This window comes from Cottoperca gobio, chromosome 16 (assembly GCF_900634415.1).
Source record: "Cottoperca gobio chromosome 16, fCotGob3.1, whole genome shotgun sequence".
Classification (NCBI taxonomy): Eukaryota; Metazoa; Chordata; class Actinopteri; order Perciformes; family Bovichtidae; genus Cottoperca; species Cottoperca gobio.
Genome location: NC_041370.1, coordinates 9,960,113 through 9,983,717, shown reverse-complemented (window position 1 = coordinate 9,983,717; position 23,605 = coordinate 9,960,113). Strand labels below are relative to the sequence as shown.

The window sequence follows — 23,605 nt, the reverse complement described above, 5'->3', positions numbered from 1 at the left end:
ATTTTATTATTATAATAGGCCATAAAATGTCCCTCTTATCCACAAATTAAGAGCAGTGGCAACCTACCTGACCTTGTGCATATGAACCTGTTGAACATGTGCAAACTGTCACTATCTGGGGAGAGCTCTTTTACAGGCTTGAGGTTAGTCAGACTTTTATGTCATTTTGTGCTGCGTGTCAGCCTGTAACCTCTTGCATGCTTTTTTTGTAGTTCATGGGTCACTAGGACAGCAAAATAACCTTCCTCTTATCCCTTTTGAAACACCACTTTGGCTGAAAGAAGGGCAACTACAATGCAAACAAATGAAAAAACTACACTGCCATGGAATGACAAACATTTGGAATCGCTTTTGTTTGTTTCTTTTAAAAGATCAAAAGTCATATATATTTTTAAAGGTTTAGTATATTTGTGCCAAAACTGTTTTCCAAGTAGGAGATCATTTGAGGTAATGTCAGTGTTTCATCACAAATGTAGGTGTTAGCCAGTGGCTCTGAAGGGCAGTTACCTACCTAAAGAAGTATAACAGAACAAATTAAACTGTAATTCTGCAGAAGACAAAAGAACTATAGACTGATACCTTCAAAATCAGTTACATCTTTAAAATCACTTCTCAAACTTTATCTTTATAAAAATAAAAAAAGCTTTTCATTCATGCAAACACAACATTTTATTTCCAACATGTCTCGTGTTTTTATCTTATTGCAGCTCCAAAATGCTTTTTATTCCTGTTTTCACCATGTAAAGCCTTTTGTAACTTTGTTTTGAAAGGGGCTGTATAACGTTTATTATTATTATTATTATTATTATTATTATTATTATTATTATTATTATTAGTATTATTAGTATTATTATTATTATTAAAAAGGTCGACATAATAGCCCCTACAAATATATATATATATATTTATTTATATATATATATTGCTATAGAAATACTATGATTTAATAACTGAATAAAATGTATTTTACATTCAGCTACAGATTCACAGTAAACGACTGCTACAGTAGATAAAGCTACGTTTGCGTAAAACAAGGAGGTCAAAGGTCAGCTATGGTAAAGCGCTGTGACCCGAGACAAATGAGTAGTTTTATCATCCATGAGAATATGAAAAAACTGAAAACGAAGTGTTGTGACCAGAATACAGAGGTCTGTCACCCATTAACAAAGTTATTCTACAAAGAAGGGGTAAAACCTATCTACGAGCTGTAACAAAAATACGGATGTGTTTTGCAATACACGCGTGAGCGTGTGTGTCAGCCAAATGTTCTCATGTGCTGGGACGTCATCTGCGTCCCTCCCTCTCCGTTATTCCTTCACTCACTCCTCCCTCTGTCTGCTCCTCTCACTCCGCTGCTCTCGTGCCGGCCCGTCCTCCACCTCTGTCCGGCCAGACACCAGACAGACCCCGCCGACTACCGGAGACACACAAGAGAAAAATAAATATTAGCTGGGTCACGACGAGAGAGAGAAAACAGCCCTGACATTTGTTGGTAGAAAAATATCGGGTCGCATTTTTCAGTAGCATCTCACGTTGTCCCATCTATTGACACTTTTTTGTTTTCACCTCATCCATGTTTTTCTAAAGACGAAAAACAAACTTTGTACGTTATGGAAAGATGTAAACATGAGTCCGGATACTAAACTTGGACACAAACTGCACCCTTCTTCTGAGCAGAACCAGCGGGCTGGGCACACTCAACAGGACCGTTAGGTTTTTAGCTAGCTAGCTGGGTGGGACCCGGACGACTTTGTGGAAAGATACAACACATTTCCTAATTGCAGGCACTGTTTCACGCTTCAATACGGGGGAAAACACCAAAGTAAGTACAGTTTCACTTTCATGTCGGAGAGTAACGTTAGAGGAGTAACGTTAGACGTTATTATTCGTTAATGTGACGCTCCGCATCCTTCGCTCAGACGTCATTACGCATTCATTTGGTTGCTTAATTAAATATAACAAACAGGCTTCTTTCTGGTTGTTTATTTTACGTCAAAACGCATAAATGTCGTTGTATAAGCTGTAACTATTTGAAAGTACACAACGTTATTAACCTTTAATGTATAACATGAAGACACAGGGGCTGCCTGGCGCGTGGCCCAGACAGTGGTGGGTCGGTTTCTAAAGTTTGCTACCTAGCAGGAGATTATGTCACGTTATCACTGTAACTACACATCTACATGCCGCAAATACAACACCATGAGTTGCAGACAGAAATATACAGGGTGATAATACGTGTTTACTATTTTAACTGTAAAGAACATCAATGTTTTGTAATAATTACAGTGATTTGTTTCAGTTTGGGAGCCCCTCATGTCCTGCTGCCCCATTGTGTTCACTTAGATATTCCACTATTTCCAAGCTTCATAATATGAACACCACAATGAAATGTAAAACATTTAGAGAATAATAATCTCATAAATTGAGTTAGGGTAGCTGTAAACTCATCCACAGCAGTGAAGTGAAGTGATAGTCTAGCCACCAGATTTACAACAGCACTAGCAGAGAATATGATAGTGGAGGTATTGCAAATGTAAGGTAATAAAAAAGTAACAGCAGTGTAAATGTAATACAAATTGTGCATAAGGCTACATAGTCAGATGGGAAGAGTGTTGTTTTGTTTGTAACCATATGAGATTTGTTTAAATCATCTTGAGCACTCATTCATACTCAAATATATGCAAATCTTGGACATGATAATGGGGAATGTATGTGTCCAGGTCAAACATGTTAATCGTGGGTTGAAGTACCATGAACGCCTGACAGTAGTGCTTAAACAATAATCAAATATTTGATTGAAAGAAAACAACAAGTTATTTATTTAGTATTTGAGCATTTGATGGTACCAGCTTTTCAAATGTGAGGTTTTGCTGCTTGTTACAGTAAATTGTATATTTTTGGGTTAGGAACAATTTCATAGACAGAATAATCAATCCAAAAGATAAATGTTGCATTGATTCATAATGAAAGTTATTGTTCCCCAGACTACAAGATGCTTACTTACTATATGTGATTGTCAATTTGAAAGAACTTACTGAATAATTCATTAGGAAGAGAAACCGTCTTATTGCTGAAAGCTCTGCATCCAGGTCAAACATTATGTTAGCCCCACAAAACCCTTGCAGTCTAAAGAGCAAACACATTTATATGCTGTAGTTTATATTTACCTAACATGGTCAAAAAATAACTTCGATTATCATCTGTCAATGATCATAACTTCTACTCTCAGCTCTGTTCCCTGACTAATCAGTAATTCAGTTGAAGGAATCATTACCATTTAGATTTTCGAATCAACATAAAGAATAGACTCACATATACTTAGGGGTCATCTAATGGCTCTGGGCAAGGTAACTGAATTTACTCAAAGGCCTTAATTGACCTGAATCTAGTCAGAATCAACATGACAATATTACCTCACATCTCCTGAACAGCCCTATTCAAATCAGTCTGCTGACTGATTGAATCTCCTCATTAATAATTCATGAGGGTCATAGATCAGTGTCAAAGGTATTGAAGTAGACTCTTGTGCTCTCTATCTCTCTATCTATATCACAGAATATTGGATAACAGTGATGAAACAGATCACCACACACGGGCTTGTCTGCCCGTGGGATGATTTTACATTTTTTCTTTGAGTACATCATGTTTGCGTAACTCCTGTATCTTGTACTCTATTAAAAATACAATGTACTGTTTTCATTCAAACCCAGATCCAGAGGTATGTCTAAAATGTGAAGGATCTGTCTGACTCACCCCTCAAAATGACCAAAGCATGATTCGAGTTACAGCTGATGAACCATTGGCAAAGAGTCTGCCAGCCTCCTGAACTGACACTTCATCCCACAATATGTGCATTCAGGATTTCATATACCTTTCATTACTATTGTCTGCCAACTCCAATCTTCGTTGGACCACAAGAAATGAAGTTCTAAGTTTAATGCAGCTGCATGTAGCACTTTGGCCCAAGAAAATGTTTCCCTCGGGGACAATAAAGTGCATCTTTTTCTATCCTTTCTTATTTCATCTTATTACCTACCATCTATTATAATCTGCAGTTTGAGGGGATGGTCACACATGTGCAAATGCAGGAGAGTGACCATTGCCCGCAATATTTGCCTAAAATTTAACCGAAAGTTGAACTTGCAAATTCATACGAGAGCTGATATTAATGTTTTGACAATGGCCACAACTTTGCACCAGCACATTACATGTATCCAGTGTTTCCATCAAACATTTTACTCTTAGGGCTGCAACTACCGATTACTGTCCTTATAAGTCCGATAAGTCAGCCATGTATTTTCTCAATTAATCGTTTGGTCCATCAATAATCATCAGAAAATACAATCAAAGTTAATATGAACATCTGGTAAAATAAACAAAGTGACAATATACATTGATTGCTGTGGGAATAAAGAAATTCTTTATTTTTTTGCAAATTGCATTCATAGTAACAATTAAGGTGTCATAATGAAGACTTCAAGAGTGGACATTTTTGTTTTAGGTATCTTAATAGTTTTTTCAAATGTGCTTGAATTGAAGCTGTACGAACCCTGTAATATATCCCTAAATGCTACACAAAATAGCATAGTAAATAATGCCTTGAGGTTATCCGCCCGGATAGGAAAGGGGACCCATTTACTACAATATTTTAGTCAATTTACAAAACAGTCAGATTTATCAATGCATTGTGCATATGTCATTGCAGGTTTATAGGCTGTTATAAAACGGACATGTCAAATCAAGCAATCTGATTGGTTCTTAGCCGTGATATAATGAGCGTATATCACGGGTAGAATTGTAGTTACTTTTCACAACAAGTCAGTATCCCTTCGCGTCTGAGAAAAAGCTACACCGTTACAGTTGTTAAATTACGTCCGTTAGTTAATTGATTAAGTACAATTACACACCTAGTACAACCTTACAGACTTGGTACACTGTTCTAAACAAGTCACAACGCAATACAAGTGTTGATTTACATACCGTCTTGCTTCCATTTTAATTTAATCTGTGTGTGTATTCGCTCAGAACAAAGGCGCTGTTTCGCGGGCTTCCGGGAGGGCCGTAAATGAAATTACCGTAATGAATCGATATATGCTGTAAAGCGCAGAGTCTCAGCTTTCAGAAACCGTTGAAATATTTTCGATTGCGCAAACTATGACATAATTACGGTAATCCAAAATCTTGCTTGCAATCGCCGACACATTCGGTGTTAAAGGGAAACAAAGTTACAAAGCGTTATTCTGGAGGAGTGGATCGATCAGTGCCTATCTCCAGAGAAAAAAGCCCCTAAAAGACGACATGCAGAGCTACGTGAAGAGCAGGTAGACCAAATAATCGATCAACGTTGTCTGTCTAATATGTTCGCTAGCTGTTAGTGTTGTTGCATAGCAACCACCTCGCACTATGTTTTGTGCAGAAGGCAACGGAGGGACTATTTTATTTTGAACATCATTATTTAATAATAAAAACTATTTAAATTGGAGTATGTATTTTTCTTTCATATTGCCACACTTGGTAACCGTTTTATAAAAGCAATAGCTCACTTCAGACCGTGATATATGGTCATTATATCACAGTTAAGGGGGCCGAACCACGCCCCTTAACTGTGATATAATGAGCATATACCACGGCCTGTCGTGAGCTATTGCTTAATTATATAGTAGCTGATGCAGGGAAATCCTACACCAGGTCAGCAATGAACGGCATGACTGAGATAATTATAACAGTGCCGCTATCGGCTCAATATGTCAGGCTTAGAGCTGGGTATCATTGTATATCTTGTTATACTGGTGCTAATATGATACCTAAGCGTTGGCACTAATCCCTAATTGTACTTTTCATTACCTCACAATGAGGAATATAAAATATTTTATTTAACGAAATAAGCTGAACTTGGTGTCCATTTTCTCTTCATTTACAGCGTCTATATACAAGACATGTTCCTAAATAAAACACAATCTAAATTTAGCAAAAAAAAGATTATTCAATTCAGAAAATAGCTAATCAAAGAATTACAACTAAACAAGAATCTGAACAAGCATTCAAAGCCAACTTTCAGTAGCTGACAGATCTAAAAGTACTAAAAGCTGTGTAAGCTGTCTGAATGAGTCAGCGCTCAGTGAACAACTTAAGTATGGATGGATATGAGTAAATGGGTAGTTGCACATAGATGGTGTGTTATGAGTGACTCACTGCTACTGTCTCATGCCCTATGTTCCTCTAGTCCACTCAGTTTTCTATCATAAAGATAAACAAAGTATTGGGTGACTGTAAGACTCCAGAAGATGTCTTTCATCCATGGTGAGTGAAGGGGAATGGCTCACTTGCTATGGTGGCAGTATGTTTACATTCTGTAAATACTCCCCGACTCTGTACCAGGATCCAGTCTGGTCTGTTTAGGTGTTTCCTCTGAGGCTTGTTCCCCTTTTTTTTAACCCATTTTCTGAGAAACTGCATTCTGAATTTATAAACTTCAAATAGAGCCGAGAAGAAACATGTCAGTATCATGTGGAGCTTTACTCTGTGTTTACAATCACCACAGCCTTGTAATGTATTTTGATAGTGAGGAAGAGAGATGAGACAGTGAGAGAACTTCCTTTCTCCCTCCCATGCCAGAGGCATCCTTTATTTTTATTGGACCTTTAAAATGGTCAGACGCTGGTCATATGATCCTGTGAGCCAATGGAATGTGTTGTTAGGAAAGCTGTGGGGGGAAAAGAGCTTTAACATGCTGAATTCACTGGATGATCTCAAGTAGAAACCCTAAAATATCCTCCTGAATCCTAAATCGCCTTCACATGGCAGCGATGCGAAATAGAACGAATTTGTCCTTGTTTAGTTGCAAGCGTTATCTCCTTGATTGTTTGTTTTTGGGTGTCTGTGCATGTGTGTATTCTGAGCTTGATGGCCTTATTAACAGTTTATATTTGGTTGTTATTAAGTGTAATCTTTTATAACAGAAGTAGTCAACGTACTTTACCTGTCTACGTTCCTCAGCACTTCTGCCCTTTGAACCATCTTTACTTGCGCTCATCAATCAGTTATCTGGTTTTGGTGAGATTACGCTGCTTCTTATGGAGCTACACGTGCATACAACCAAGCTGTTCAGCAGAACTCACAAGATGTGGCAGGAGAAGTGAGACGTAGTTCTACAGGGAACAGTTGGCAAAATAACTGGGAAAAATGTGTCACCCTTCCTATCCACCACCACCTGTGCTGAGGGGGGGGGAGAGAGAGAGAGAGAGAGAGAGAGAGAGAGAGAGAGAGAAGGAAGAGCCCAGTGCTCGGCCAGCCGTGCTGTTGCAACAGGAAACGGGGCCATGACTAACATGACATGATGTTGAAAATAACCAACACACTGAAGCATGACACCGTCTCAAGGACGTTTCAGAGCAGCAATATGAATTATCTTTAGGATTGACTTAATGAATGGTGGAGTATCAGTGTCAAAAACCAAGAGCTGATCTGAATAATTCGTAGACTATTTACAGAACTAATCATGAACTAAGACCAATGTCAGGACTGGGTTTCAAACTTCAATATTTTTTTGGTACCTTCCAAAATGTGTTCTGATTGTTCCAGATTTCAATCAACATTTTAGACTCCTTCATTTAAGCGAAGTTCTTGTGTGTCTGCTTGTGTTTACACAGCATTTAACATTTCGCAACTTCTGTAAAGCTGAAATTTAAATTAAGGAATTAATAGTTTAGGTCACTTTTTAAGCAAATATGCCAAAGATACTCTGGTCCAGCTAAATGTGAATATTTGGTTAGTTTTCTATGAAAATAAGCGATACTTTATTGGACTTTTGATCGGGTCCAGGACATTTTAAACAGCATTTTTCGCTAACTTCCGAAATTGGTAGATTATTTGATAATGAAAATAATTGCAGTGTTTCAATCCTAAATTTTAGTGAAAAGGAATAAATGACATCTGTCTATAGAATCTGTCTTTATTGCTCAAAGTTAAGTTTACTAACTTAGTGAGTCTTTTACATGAAGAACGCTGTTACTTTGTTTAAAAGCCCTTGTCAGCGTTGTCTAACCACACAGCCTCTCCTTGAGCAAACCTGTATCAGTTCTTTACATCCAAGTCTAATTTCAGCAACAGATTTTAAAGATAGTCAAGGGAGGGAGAGCATTACACATGGCTCTCCAGGCCAACGAGGGAATCCTTCTTGATTACTGGCTGGGAATAGCAGGGTTGGGATGGGAGTGGAAGTGAAGCATTTTCAGGGCTTTGGCATTTACAGCTGCAGTGGGTGGGAGGGGAGTTACTGTAGATCTGCAAGGGGACTCCAGAGATGAAGTGTGTGCGGGCGCTCCCGCTGCTTTGCACATATGGATATATCGTGACTCACACCCCTCAGACGCTAGTTCTCTTTTGACTTTCTTTCTCGGCCACTCCCTGAATTTAGCAGCAGAAACATTCATCTCTGTACTCGCCGAATGAAAAAAAGAAATCTTGCAGCTGCTGTTAATTGTTTAGGACAGCGCTGGGGTTGAAAGCATGAAGCTCAGTTGATAGTGTGATTTCTCCTCCCTCACGTGGGCCTCCTGAGCCGAGCTCCCTGCATGCTGCTTGTGCTCTGTTATATGAATTAGGAAAACTTACAGGCAGGCTTCCAAATGAGAGGGAAACTTTGGTGCCATCATCTAATGCTTTTAATTACATGGGAGCAAACTTTCACAATCCCAGATGTCTTCCCCTATACACAGCCGGGCCTGTCTTGCTGCTGCCTAAAATTCAAAGCCCCTAAAGCAAGCCCCTATAGACGGCTTGTACATTCAGATTTGAGGTAGAAACATTTGTTAGGGTGTGGATTCTGCCTCTAGAACATGTGTATCTGTGGTCTTGAGCCTTTAGCTGTACAGGATGTACAACCCCATAGCGCTAGTGCTGACTTCTTGTGTGTCCTCCTGTGTTGCAGGATGCTGTCGGGGCTGAGCGACTGGTTCTGGCGGGAGCGGCTGTGGTTTCCGGAGGGCCTGGGCTGGGCTGACCTGGAGGATCGGGATGGACGAGTATACGCCAAAGCCCACGACTTGTGGGTGGCGCTGCCCATCGCCGTTGTGTTCCTCATTATCCGTCAGATCTTTGAAAGGTCAGTCCATTTTTCACGCTGGGTTACTGGATATCTGTGCCCCTAATCTTAAGTCTTTGGTTATTAATTCAAACATTTGCTCCCACTATATTTACAACTGTTTTTATGTCCTCGGTCCAGTCTAACTCTCATCTTCTCTTCCTTTTCTTTCTCCTTTAGTCTGCACTTCGGTTATCTCATCCTCTGACCTCTAATTACATGATTTTACTCCACAATGCAGGATTTACCTCAGCAAGAATTTAATATTCCCTATGCCGTGTAGGGATGCACCTATTGTGAAATTATGGGCCAATACAGATAACGATGTTTAAAATAACTATTTGGGTGATTGCCTATACCGATGTCTTTTGTTGTTGTTTTTTGTCAAATATTAACTAAACTGTTTCAAAGTCATTCAACATTTCATTACACTGTCTTTGAATGACCACAAATTCAGTCATTCAAATGAACAACCTTTAACCTCAAATAACTAAAACAACATTCACGCATTCTGGCGCAAAATTGATGCGACACATCAGATAAACATCGGCCACGGCAATCAGCTCAAATTTCAGGAGATCCTTTTATCATAAATTAAAAGAGTTTCCCTGTTGTTCCATGTAGATTACTGTATTTCATTTACATTTCATCTCCTTTTAATCCTAATTCCCAACAACCTTTTTTTGATTGCAGGACGGTGGCCACACCCCTGGCTTCTCTGTTCGGGGTGAAAGAGACAGTGCGGCTCAAAGTCCCTCACAATCCCACACTGGAGTCCTACTATTGTAACATGACCAAAAACCCCACACAGGTACATGTTTGCATTCACCCATACGCACTTAAAAAAAGACTGCTGTGTTTGTTGTCAGGAAATTAAATACTTAAATATGACCTCTTTGTGCTGATCTCAGACATCAATAGCAAGTCTATGCAAGCAAACCGGCTGTTCAGAAAGACATGTGCAGAGATGGTTCAGGAGACGAAGGAACCAGGACAGACCGAGTTTGCTCAAAAGGTTTCGAGAGGCCAGGTAAACACGCACACACACACACACACACACACACACACACACACACACACACACACACACACACACACACACACACACACACACACACTCTCTCTTTTTGTAAACATAGTGCTGCAGAAATTAGTCCTAAAAGGAAATGAGATAGCATTTTTGCACTTCCTGCATCTCAAAGGAATCTTTAGTTAGATGCCTGAAATGAGGTCTGTGGTTAACAGAAGCTTAAGAGATTTTCACGTTTTGCCTTTAACATTAAATACATATGTAAATACCCCACCTGTGAATTTTGAAACTTTTACACGTCTTAAAAAAGGCAGTTGATAGCAAGTGACGTTGAAGTCATGCGACTGAGGTGTAGTTTGCTTATAGCCTAACTTTGGCTTTTTACTTCTGCCGATTGCATTCACGCTTCAAAAAGTGGTGTTCAATCATGAAGATTATCCTACTGAACAAAACATGTAAATATAATAAACATTTGTACACCACAGAGCTTAATCCGAATGCTATAATGCTATAATCCGAAATCCAATGATAAAATCCCACTGGCTATTGCTAATTTACGGGTTAGCCAACAAAATATTTCAACCCTGCAGCTATACGCACACGTGTCTATAGTGCTATGGAGCAGGTTGAAACAGCTGCCTGGCCTTGCGTTCCTCTGGCTACATGAGCACATTTCTGAGGGCAAAAGTAGCCCTCTATTTTTAACATGCACTCATTACAATGCCACTCTGCTGTTACCATGCCTGTAGCCCCGACACCTCACTCATTAGCACAGGCCTCTGCAACAGGCGCTCTGTCACCACTGTTGGTTATTCTTATGTCTGAGCGTTAACTGAGTTAAACCAACAGCATGATCTCCTGATAAAACAAAGCTACTGAAACTACCTAGTGTCAACTGGCAGGATTCACACCGTGGCAACAGACGACACTTAGAAAATATCCATATCTATAAGAGTGCCGCAGCAGATAGCGGTATACTCTTAGCATCAGTAGGACCGACACACAGGGGGATGTTCAGTAATATGTTTGTAGACCTTCATAGATGATCTTTAAATGCATTATTCCACCCTGTGTGTTTTGTTGTATAATTTCTATGTAGTGACTTGAATGTTGTTACCATTAGTTTCATTGTCCTGGTCATTGTTCATGTGTATCGACAGATCCTAAAGGGTCAGTTCACCCAAATTATTAGAAGACAGACCTCTTTGTGAGCAAAATAAATCGTCCAATTCTTTGGAAACAGCAGTTGACAAACAATAATCTGAAGTTGGTCTGGAGTGGATTGGACTGCTCATTTTCTTGGAAAAGTTTTCTAAGCACTTAAACCTTTTAAAGGATAGGTTTGAATGTGTTCCAAGTCTTTCTTAAAACAATAGTCAGGTGCCCATAAACTTGCTGTTATCATTTCTCCTGTTTGTGACATTAAAAGATCTCTTCAGTGATGTTTCTGTATACATATGGGTTTCTGACTTTAATTTTAAGATAGACTTTGGAAATGCAAATATATCTTTTAACATGTCTCATGAGTCCTTAAAGTGCAACAAATTACAACAAAAACTTGCTTTCGTTGTGTTGTTGTGGAGGCAGACATGTAAGGCTACATTCAGACTGCAGGCAAAAGTGTTTTTGCATAAATGTGACTCTGGCCTGCTTTTTTCTTGGGCCTCTTTCCTATGTGATCCTAAATCAGAATCAGATCTGATTTCATGCAATTTGGCTCTCTTTCTCCTAACCCTCATTGGCCATATAAAAAAAACAATATGAATCAATCCGAATTGAGCACTAATGCTTGCAGTGTAAACGTGGCGATGCGATTTAAAAGCTGAGAAGCAAATTAAATCCAAACTATCTGCATGACAAAAACAAAAGTGTTTTTTTTTATAATTTTGGTGAAGTGACCCTCTAATCTGCAAGAAGAAGAATCAGACTAGTGTGTGTATGTCTCTGCTGTATATTAGTGTGTGGAACGTGATATTTAAGCAGATTGATGCAGTTGTGGATGTGTGCAGACATGCATGTGACTGCACTTCCCCGTTATAGTGTGTCTATCGCTGTGCGTGTTACGACATTTCTCTTCTGAATCAATCTGTTGTTTGTGTGCACACAACAGGCTTTCTGTTACGCTCCCTTATGTCTCCCCCCTGGTATAACTCACACACTCTTAGTGTCTCTTCTTTCTCTGTGTTCACATTTCTGTTCTTGTGTTTCTCTCTCTGTCTATCTCTGCGGCTGTGTGTCCTGTGCAAAATCCCCTTTTTACACCTGTATGAGAGGCACACTGTCCCTGTTACAGGATATTCAGGGAGGATACTGACTGTCTGACAGCTCTCATTGTGTGTCAGCACGTGTTTGGCTGTGTGTGTGTGTGTGTGTGTGTGTGTGTGTGTGTGTGTGTGTGTGTCCTGATTTGACATTCTCAATGCAGTTCACCAGATTTTTCCAGGCTCTTCATTCAACCCCGCATTTCTTTCCAACTGGCACTCTTGTGTGTTTGCGACTGTGAGAAACTGTGTGTGTGTGTGTGTGTGTGTGTGTGTGTGTGTGTATGTGTGTGTGTGGTGTGGTGTGTGTTTATGTGTCTGCTGGTCTATTGTCTTTTTCCCCATTGACTGAGTAGAAAGTGTGTTTGTATGTGTGTGTTCTCTTGCAGTTGGAGATTTACCTTTTACCTTCTTGCTTTCATTGCTGGCCTGGCCGCCCTCATCGATGTAAGTACTGCCATGTTAACTTCGACCCCTCCTCCTCTCGTCTCTTTATGTTTACATGATCATTCGTCACCTGCCCTGCCATCGTAACATGACAGTGTCCATGGTAGTCCATTTTTTTATTCTGTGATAACTTCAACTCTCGCACTGTCAGAGGGGCAGCGTTGACTCATTGCCACGCTGAGTCAGTACATATAAATACACCTGTCAAGCTAGCTGTCTCATTCACATCATATCTGTCCTTCCAGAAACCTTGGCTGTACGACCTGAAGGAGATGTGGCAAGGCTTTCCTGTGCTGGTAAGTCTCTGGGATGGCTATCACACCGAGTGTACCAGGTTATCTGCAGAAAAGCATTACAGTCAGTTCCCTTACAAAAAGGCCTGGGAAGGTATTAAAAAGTCTTCCTCAGAGAATATTTTCTCTTGCCTACGGAACGTTTTTTGTATGTGGCTGTTGGATTTTGGCAGACGTAACACATCTATAAAGCACAAGTGAGACCACTGCAACATAGGACTGCATCTCACGATTATTTTCATTATTTATTAATCTGCTGATTGCTTTTTAGATTTATCGTTTGGTCTTTAAAATGTCAGAAAACTGTTCAAAATATCCATCCTTATTTCTCAAAGTCCAAGGTGATGTCTTGTTTTGTCAATCCAAAACCCAGAAATGTCAAAAAATAAATAAAAGCAGGAAATCTCCATATTTGAGAGGCTGAAAACAGCATTTTCTGCCGTTTATGCATGAAAAATCAGTATAGCTGGCAATTGTTTTTTGGCAATTGTTTAATCAATTTTTAGACCATCGTTGCAGCTCTAGTGCAACAGTTTATTGTGTTGCAGGATACGGTTCAATCCTTTTTTTGTGAAGTTACAGTCAGAGCCATCAGACCTGTAGCACACTGCTGCTACTGCTGGCCACAAGTAGGAAGCTCATCTGCCCATAATAGGCAAGTGTCAATTTTTAGCAAAAACTTAGTTTGCTAATCCATCCATCCATTCTTTGCCACTTATCTGGGTCCAGGTGATGTTAATTGATTAATTAAATTACTTGGAATTGTTCATCTTTACAGCTGGGAAGTACTGACAAAATGTGATATACATCTCGATAACTTAATAAATAATTGAAGGCCTTATTTTCTTTGCTGGTTTTCCGTCATTCCTTGACCGGTATGACTGTGAAAAAGGTATTAAATTGCATCCTATGTGGTATTCCATCCATCCATCCATCGTCTACCGCTTATCCGGGGTTGGGTCGCGGGGGTAGCAGCTCCAGTAAGGAACCCCAAACTTCCCTTCTCCGGGCCACATCCTCAGCTCCGACTGGGGGATGGAGATATAATCTCTCCACCGAGTCCTGGGTCTTCCCCGGGGTCTCCTCCCAGCTGGACGTGCCTGGAACACCTCCCTAGGGAGGCGCCCAGGTGGCATCCTTACTAGATGCCCGAACCACCTCAACTGGCTCCTTTCAACGTAAAGGAGCAGCGGCTCTACTCCGAGTGGCTCACGGATGGCTGAGCTTCTCACCCTATCTCTAAGGGAGACGCCAGCCACCCCTCTGAGAAAACCCATTTCGGCCACTTGTACCCGTGATCTCGTTCTTTCGGTCATGACCCAGCCTTCATGACCATAGGTGAGGGTAGGAACGAAGATCGACCGGTATATTGAGAGCTTTGCCTTCTGGCTCAGCTCTCTTTTCGTCACAACAAGGTGCGGTAAAGTGATTGCCGTACCGCCCCCGCTGCTCCGCGCCTTCAAGACTCTGTCTCGATATCCTGTCCATGAAAATCACGAACAGGATTGGTGACAAAGCGCAGCCCTGGCGGAGGCCATCATTCACTGGGAACAAGTCCAACTTACTGCCAAGTATCCGGACACAACTCTCGCTTTGGGCGTACAGGGATTGGATGGCCCAATGAAGTGACCCCCTCACCCCATACTCCCGCAGCACCTCCCACAGTTTCACCCGGGGGACCCGGTCATACGCCTTCTCCAGATCCACAAAACATGTGTAGACCGGATGGGCGTACTCCCAGGCCCCCTCCAGGATCCTTGCGAGAGTGAAGAATTGGTCCGTTGATCCACGACCAGGACGGAATCCGCATTGTTCCTCTTCAATCAGAAGTTCGACTACCGGCCGAACCCTCCTTTCCAGTACCTTGGAGTAGACTTTACCAGGGAGGTTGAGAAGTGTGATACCCCTGTAGTTGGCACACACTCTCTGGTCCCCCTTTATAAATAGGGGAACCACCACCCCGGTCTGCCACCCACTAGGCACTGTCCCAGACTTCCACGCAATGTTGACGAGGCGTGTCAACCAAGACAGCCCCTCAACACCCAAAGCCTTCAGCTTTTCTAGACGGATCTCATCAACCCCTGCGGCTTTGCCACTGTGGAGTTGTTTGACTACCTCAGTGACTTCCGTCAGGGAAATTGACGATGATCCCCCATCATTTCCAGAAGCACCATGGTGCCGACCAAAAGTCCTTCTCCATAGCTTCTCCGAAATTCTCCCACACCCGCTTCTTTGCCTCTGACAGGGCAGAGGCTGCCGCCCTTCTAGTCCTTCGGTACCGTGCAACTGTTTACGGAGTCTTCCCGGATAACATAACCCGGAAGGACTCTTTCTTCCGTCGGAAGGCTTCCCTGACCACCGGGGTCCACTACGGTGTTCGAGGGTTACCGCCCCTTGAGGCACCTTAGACCTTGAGACCACAGCTCATCACCACTGCTTCAGCAATAGAGGTTTTGAACATCGCCCACTCAGGTCCAATGCCCCCAACCTCCACAGGGATGTCTGAAAAGCTCCACCGGAGGTGTGAGTTGAAGATCTCCAGGACAGGGGCTTCCTCCAGACGTTCTCAGTTCACCCGCACTAACCGTTTGGAGTCAGAGTCTTCCCCCACCCCTTGATCCAACTCACCACCAGATGGTGATCAGTTGACAGCTCCGCCCCTCTCTTAACCCGAGTGTCCAAAACATGCAGGCCTCAGATCAGATGATACGATTACAAAATCGATCATTGACCTTTGGCCTAGGGTGCTCTGGTACCACTACACTTATGAGCATCCTTATGTTCGAACATGGTGTTTGTTATGGCCATATCATGACTAGCACAGAAGTCCAACAACAAACGACTGTTCGGGTTTAGATCAGGGAGGCCGTTCCTCCCAATCACGCCTCTCCAGGTGTCTCCATCGTTTCCCACGTGTGAGTTGAAGTCTCCCAGCAAGACTACGGAGTCCCCTACTGGAGCCAAGACTGTGCGTAGATGTAAGCCCCACCAGATCCAACTGGTAGCGCTCCACCTCCCGCAGTAGTTCCAGCTCCTTCCCCCACAGAGAGGTGACATTCCACGTCCCCAGAGCCAGCCTCTGCTGCCCGAGTCTGGTCCGTCGAGGTCCCTGACCATCACTGCCACCCGTGTGACAGCGCACCCGATCCCCGCGGTTTTTCCCATGAGTGGTGGGCCCACAGGATGGATGGATGGGAGGCACCACGTAGCTTCTTCGAGCTGTGCCCGACTGGGCTCAATGGCAAACCCGACCACCAGGCGCTTGCTGTCGGGCCCTCCCTCTGGGCCTGGCTCCAGATGGGGGCCCTGGGCTTCCTCCAGGCAGGGTCTCTCCTTTCCTTTCCCTTTTTTTCATGAAGTCGTTTTGAACCATTCTTAGTCTGGCCCCTCGCCTGAGACCAATTTGCCTTGGGAGACCCTACCAGGAGCACTAGGCTCACGACAACACAGCTCTCAGGTTCATAGGGACACACAAACCTCTCCACCACGATAAGGTGATGGTTCCCAGAGAGGCCTATGTGGTATTAAAAGTCTTAAATGCTATTTGGTGCAGAAACCCTGATACACAAAGACACACAAGACATTCTCTTAATACAGAGTTCCCAATAGAGCTGTAATGATTTTTTTCATTTCGATAATCGATTCATCATTTAAATACTTTTATAAGCAAACATGCCAAAAATGAACTGGTTGGTCTTTGCATTCTGTAATAATCAACTAAATATATTTGGGTTTTGGTTTCGACAAAACAAGCAATTTTAATGTGTAAACCTGTAACCTGTAAAGCTCTACGAACTTGTAATGGACATTTGTCGCTATTTTCTGACATTTTCTAGACCAAAAAAATAATCGATTGATGAAGAGAATAATGATAATAAGATGAATCAGTAATAGTGATAATAATGGTTAGTTGCAACCCTAGTTCCCGATATAGATTTGCTCACATTGATGTATGGATTTTGAAATTAAATCTCTGTTTCATCTCCTTCAGACTCTCCTACCATCTCAGTATTGGTACTACATGATTGAGCTGGGTTTCTACGGCTCTCTGCTCTTCAGTGTGGCTTCTGATGTCAAACGCAAAGTGAGTGAATTCATCCCTGCTCCTTAGTTCCAGCGCTAGAATGTAATTTAGTGCATTTACTCAAGTACTGTACTTAAGTACAACTTTGAGGTACTTGTATTTCCATTTTATGCAACTTTATACTTCTACTCTACATCTCACTACATCAGAGGGAAATACTCTACTTTTGACTCCACTACATTTGTCTGACAACATTAGGTACTAGTTTAGACATCAATAAATATAATGCAGTATATATAATATATATTAATAATATACTGAATATAGTACTTTGACGTAAGTAAGATTTTGAATGCAGGATTTTTACTTGTAACAGAGTATCTTTACACTGTAGTATTTCTACTTACTTAAGATATCTTCTTTAATCACGGCTTAGTTCAGGTGGTATAAAATAAGAAGACTTACTCATAAATATTTGTTCTGCACTTGTGTATGGTTTTTACATCATGATTAAATGTACAAAAAAGGAAGACAAAGTCTGTTCTTACTATCTGATCAGTTTGACATCTGGCATGGACTGTGGGCTAGACATTAAACCGCTGTTGCACGTGTGTGTGTGTGTGTGTGTGTGTGTGTGTGTGTGTGTGTGTTTGTGTGTGTGTGTGTGTGTGTGTGTGTGTGTGTGTGTGTGTGTGTGTGTGTGTGTGTGTGTGTTGTTAGTGTTTGGACTTTGCTCAGCCGGGATCAGCTGAGAGCAGTGGGGGAAGAATCTTGCAAAAGAGGCAGAATGTGCACAATCTGTAACCTAGATGCCTCTTAAGCAGGATTTACCATTTCACACACACCAACTAAAACCACGTAACACACAAATATATATATATAGTCCCAATTAGGGGTGTTGCGATATACTAGTGTTGATGATAAACGTAATATTTTAAAAATAATTGAATATTGATATCATGTTAATAATATGATAATATTGTGTAAATCATCCAGCACCTCTTAAATCCTTTACATTTCTTTCCATTCTCGCTTTGTCTCATTCCCCCAACGCTTCACACACAAAGGAGTGTCATTCATTGGCCAAAAAAAAGACGCACAACAAAGTAAAAGATCAAGGCGACTGATAGCATTATTATTATCATTTTTATTTGTATTTTGTCACATTGTATCATAATAATAATATATTTTATTTATATTTCTAGGTACTCAAAGACGCTTTATAAAAACATTTCATAAAAACATACATACAAAAATGTACACAGTTTAGGGGAAAAAGCAAGTGCGGATATCGTGACAGCCCCTTTTTCAACATTTTCCTTTTCTCAGTTTAACGACCATGTCACCTTTCACCTTCTCTTTAGGACTTTAAGGAGCAGATAGTTCACCATGTCGCAACAATCCTCCTCATCAGCTTCTCCTGGTGTGTTAACTACATCCGTGCTGGAACTCTCATCATGCTGGTTCACGACTCCTCCGATTACTTCCTTGAGGTAAATGTTGTTCATGCATTCATAGTATTTTGATTAGCCCATCTGGGCAAGCAAAAACATGAATAATCCCCACATCATGTTTTATATTGATGACATTTATCCCTACCAAAAAGAAAAATGCTGTTTAGACTGTTAACATGCTGCATCCCTACTTTTTGTCCACATGAGTCACTGAATGCAATAAAACACGATGACACTGCCCCCTTGTGGAGGAAACTACACTTTGTCTTGTCATCTTGATTTGAATAGAGGCAAACCGACCATTTTCCTTATTCAAACAAATACATTATCCATTTATTTGCAACTTTCCTATTAAACAAATGTTCTTTCTTTCTCCCTCTGACAGTCTGCAAAGATGTTCAACTATGCTGGGTGGCGAAATGCCTGTAACTACATCTTCATTGTATTTGCTGCAATCTTCATTATCACTCGACTGGTCATCTTTCCCTTCTGGTACACACACGTTTTAAACAATTGATTTAATGCGTTATCGTAATATGCACATGTATGTTATTTAGGTAACTTGTCCATAATCCTTACTATCTCTGTTGCAGGATTATTTACTGTACGTGGGTTTACCCAGTGACCATGTATGAACCCTTCTTTGGTTACTACTTTTTCAACGGACTTTTGATGACTCTGCAGTGTCTTCATATCTTCTGGGCTGTCCTCATCATACGCATGGCAATCCGCTTCCTCACCCACAATGTAAGCAAACAAAGAAATCAAGATTCTGTTTATTTATCCATTTAATCTTCAAATGTTACAGCTCACATCTTCATCATCCAGCACTGATTAAAAGACAGATATACAGTAAATAGAGATCAACAAGATAACATAAGAACCTAGAAAAAAGGCAAAAATTAGATGTGCATGTACTGTCCACTGAAATGAAGAACCTTGTGAGTTGACAATCGAAGTATAAACACTGAAAGTTGTTGGAGACGCTGAATACTTATATTTTAAGGATGACGACCTGAGACCTGAAAGGGGTTGAAGTGTCACTTCAAGTGTAAGCTGTGGACGGAGTTGAGGTTTCAGTTTAAGTGTGATCACAGAAAGCAGATGAACTCACAGTTAAAACATTGATGCAGCAGAACCAAAAATATCGTTTTTTTTATCCCATAAATTCTTCTTAGTTGTGAAAAGAACTTAGTGCCTACATTACCCTCAATGTTTTTGAAATTGAAAGTCTGCCTTGTAAGCCTGTTTGGGCATTTTTTGATGTCAGAATACAGGCTCCCCATCTGAATACATTTTTGCTGTTTGTTTAATTGAGTCTATCTAAATGTCAATATATTGTAGCACCAGTTAGTTGGGCTCATTTATCCAGTATAACGTTATGATGAATTTATCATCAGCCCCAGCAGGAAAGTCTAGTCACTGTTGCAGTTGTGTCAGCAGTACAAAGAGCAACAGAAAAGTGAATCCTCATAAAGCGATGATTATAAACAATCTCTGGGCTAAGACAACGATTAGGTTAATAAACAACTTGTGAAGTTACGGTTTTGCTATCTCATCCAAAAGTGAGCAATTTATCAGACTTTGATGTGTGGAATTGGTTCCCCTTTAAAGCAGAAATTGATAATGATTCATATCATTGTACAGATCTCATGCACAATCAGAAGCGCACACACACACACACACACACACACATACATTGTAATGCATGCAACTGGATGGTTTAAGTTTGTTCTGACTCTGGCCAGAGCTCCAGTACAGTTCAAGCATTGACATGTTTTGGCCTCTTTTTTTTTTTTCAGGAAAAAGTGGACGATGAAAGGAGCGACAAAGATGAAACTGATGAATCAGAAGAGGAGGAAGAGTGTGATAAAAAGGACTTGAAGAAAAATGGGCCGGTGCAGAACGGTCACGCAGTCCACAACAACAACCACAGCAAGACAGAGTGAAAGCAAACAAGTGTCAGGACGCAAGAATGTGAGATGGACTCATATCCCTCAGTAGGGGAGCAGGAGGGAGGGATGAAGAGAGAGAAAGAAGAAGGGATTTTGGGTTAAGGAGGGGGCCAGTCATTCCCTCAAAACCAAGAACAGCAGGTATCCTGAGGGAATTTGACACTGTTACTTTTGCACTCACACACATTCATTCGTACATTTAGAGGGCACAGATCTAGCAGACGACATACACTACACTAAGTGGCATGGCTTTTTTTGCTTTGTCATTAGAGAAAAATGTATAGTTGTCAATGTGTGATATCGGTCCCAACATTTCAAAGAGACAGGAGAGAAAATGGACAGAGGAGAGAGGGGGGGGGGGGGGGGGGTGATGATGCTTCTTCTTTAGCTTTCCTTGTTCTGTGTGCCTTAGAGCCAGCTAATGGCTGTTAAAATGCCATTTTTAAAAAGCTTTCTACTTTCTTCTTGCGTTGCTTTATTTTGTTGCACCTTTTTTGTTTTCTAATGAAAGAACAAAAGAGAATGAAAGTAAGACAATAGGGCATTTAATTCCATCATTTTCTGTCTATGCAATTACATAAGTGTTCCGCTATTGCAACGTCTTTGCACACACATACAGTTGTTTCTTTTATATACTGACATAAATGGCAGCAGGACTGACTCTCCAATGCGGCCTGTGCCATAAAATAGTCTGCCTAGTACTTCACTTTAAGGAGTAGATTTGGTGTCAGTTTCTAAACATCAAGAAAATCATGCTTTCTTCTTTTAATTTCTGCTCTATTTTTAATTCAGCAAAGCTCCTTATGTACAATTCATTCTTCCAAAAGAGATGTCTGACCTGTAATGGTTATCTTACTTAGTTCTTTGCTGTTTGATCAGAAATACCCAGAAAGGAGTGCTCAGCACAAACACTGCAATATAAATCACAGATTCCTGATGGTTTTGACGAAGCTGAATGATTTTCCTCTCTTGTTTGGCTGAAGCTGTTTGATCCAGTCGAGTCTTGAATCACGCTGATGCTGCCACCCACTGAAAACCGATGACTCAATAAAATCATTGCGAAGGTGGGCTGCTTTGTTGAAATACAGGAGTTTTACTAAGTCGAATGGAATGAAACAGATAAACCGTTTCCAGATTTTACAAATATGGGCCAGATTTCTTCAATTCACTGCCTTGTAGCCTGGGTTATGTTTGTTAACCTGGGTTAGAATTTTAATTGTTGATCTAACTGAATGATTTTAGGTATGAGAGTGTGAATGAAACCGGTTTTACAGGTAATGTTACTTGATGTTAAGGAGGTGAAATACATTCAAATCTATTTTTAGCAGTTAATTGTTTGAGAATTGTGAGGAATTCAAGAAATGAGTGTTGCAATTTTGTTGTTTTGCTTTAAAGTTGTTTTTATGTCAAGTGCCTTATCCGTAATGTATAGGACGTTTTCTCCCATCTTGTGTCATGTCTGCTTGCTTTCTTTCCTGTCTCCACATCACAGATCCAATTGTAAGACTAGCATATCCTCCACTGTCTCATACATCGCCCACTCCTCTTCTTTATACATTACCTTCCTTTCAGACTCACCCTCATTCCACCGCCACGTTCTTTTTTACTAACCCCGACCAACCAGCAACCTCTCTTCCCCGGTGATACAGAAGAAACAGCTGTGTCCTCATTACAGTGTTATTTTTTTTCTTATTTTGTATTTTTATTGTTTAATGATGCCTAAGTATTGTTATTAATAATAAAAGCAAAGATCATGAATCACAACAAAAGCACTTTTTTTGTGTGAATTATGTCTGCAAACATCCCACACAGTTAATCCTTGAAGTTTTTTTCATTCCTGTAAATAAAACATTAGACCACAATAAACATGATATTGTCCTGTTAAACTCCATCTGGCATAGTGTTCAGTCTTCCTGTTAAAAAATGTTTAATGTACTAACACTGAGAAAGAATACCCGATATTTAGACCGCTCACATTGTTCTGAAATCACGTTTGTGAATGAGTGAGCTCTGTCTCATGCTGGATTAATCCATAGCTATTCATAATGCAAGAGGAATCAATAGCACTACTGTCCTGGAGGTGGTCAACATGGATGGTAAACTCACCAACCTTAAGTAAGCAGTCAAAATCAATGCAGATAATCAACAATAGTTCAATAAAGTCATCAAAAAGATGAGAAAAGATGTAGATATTTAAATACAAAGGTCAACATGAAGAATTTAACTGAAAAGCCAGATATTTTGAAAGAAGAACATTTTGCTTTGATATTTTCTTACATTGGAAAGTATTTATTAAAGAAAAAAGCAAGTCCACCTCCTTTCTTATGTAATCTAGTTTCACTCCAAAAACTGAGAAGGGCTCATTCAATTAGAAAAGCTCCACTGTTCTTTTACTCTAACCAAGCTTCAGTTAAAAACAGGCTGCACTAGATAATAAAATCATTCATTAAAAGTGATTTGCCAGCCAGGGAACGGCTGTGTTCAATAAGGCTGATTGTGGTCTTATGGGGACAGTTATCCCTTGTACTTTACTTGAGTACTTCCATTTTATGCTAGACTACTTCATACTACTCCACTACATCTCAGAGGCAAATAATGCACTTTTTACTTTTTACCTGACAGCTTTAGTTACTGGTTAATATACAACTTAAGTTTTTAATTACACAAAACATTATTTTTTATTTTACTTTGAGTTGATTAATTTAGTTACTTTTTCAGATTTTATCATTCATTTAAAAAATATACATCAACTAATAAATGATGGTTTATTATTATAGATTACATTTCTATGCAGTATGTAAAGTAATTAAAAGTAGCCCCATCTTTACCAGCTGGAACATTAAAACGATGAACACATTTATATAATGTAATGCAGTGAGTACTTTAAGTAAGATTTTTAAGCATGGATGTTGCTTGTCACAGAGTATTATTGGTATTTCACTACAGTAAAAGATCTGTGAGTACTTCCTCCACCACTGCCAAAGAGTCTCTCACATTTGCCTGTATCTCTGTAAACTGGGGTGCTTTAACTTTACGGACCTACACGTCCCTCCCAGCGG

General features: G+C 40.4%; 1 protein-coding gene across 1 annotated transcript; it reads left to right on the top strand.

The window, feature by feature from the left end:
* The first annotated feature begins 1,336 nt into the window (after window positions 1-1,336).
* Window positions 1,337-22,362, top strand: cers2b (ceramide synthase 2b). The gene is made up of 11 exons (XM_029451763.1): window positions 1,337-1,822; window positions 8,930-9,103; window positions 9,776-9,893; window positions 9,994-10,112; window positions 12,763-12,820; window positions 13,066-13,116; window positions 17,105-17,197; window positions 18,502-18,630; window positions 18,977-19,083; window positions 19,185-19,338; window positions 20,394-22,362. Exons 2-11 carry the CDS (start codon window positions 8,931-8,933, stop codon window positions 20,538-20,540), a joined length of 1,149 nt encoding a protein of 382 aa, XP_029307623.1. The 5' UTR covers window positions 1,337-1,822; window position 8,930; the 3' UTR covers window positions 20,541-22,362.
* Window positions 22,363-23,605: the final 1,243 nt, after the last annotated feature.

What these genes read in the sequence shown, in the direction of transcription:
- cers2b (XM_029451763.1), top strand. Translation starts at nt 8,931, where the DNA reads ATGCTGTCGGGGCTGAGCGACTGGTTCTGGCGGGAGCGGCTGTGGTTT. An exon ending in ATCCGTCAGATCTTTGAAAG is followed by an intron (nt 9,104 to 9,775) that starts GTCAGTCCATTT and finishes TTTTGATTGCAG; the next exon opens with GACGGTGGCCACACCCCTGG. An exon ending in TGACCAAAAACCCCACACAG is followed by an intron (nt 9,894 to 9,993) that starts GTACATGTTTGC and finishes TGCTGATCTCAG; the next exon opens with ACATCAATAGCAAGTCTATG.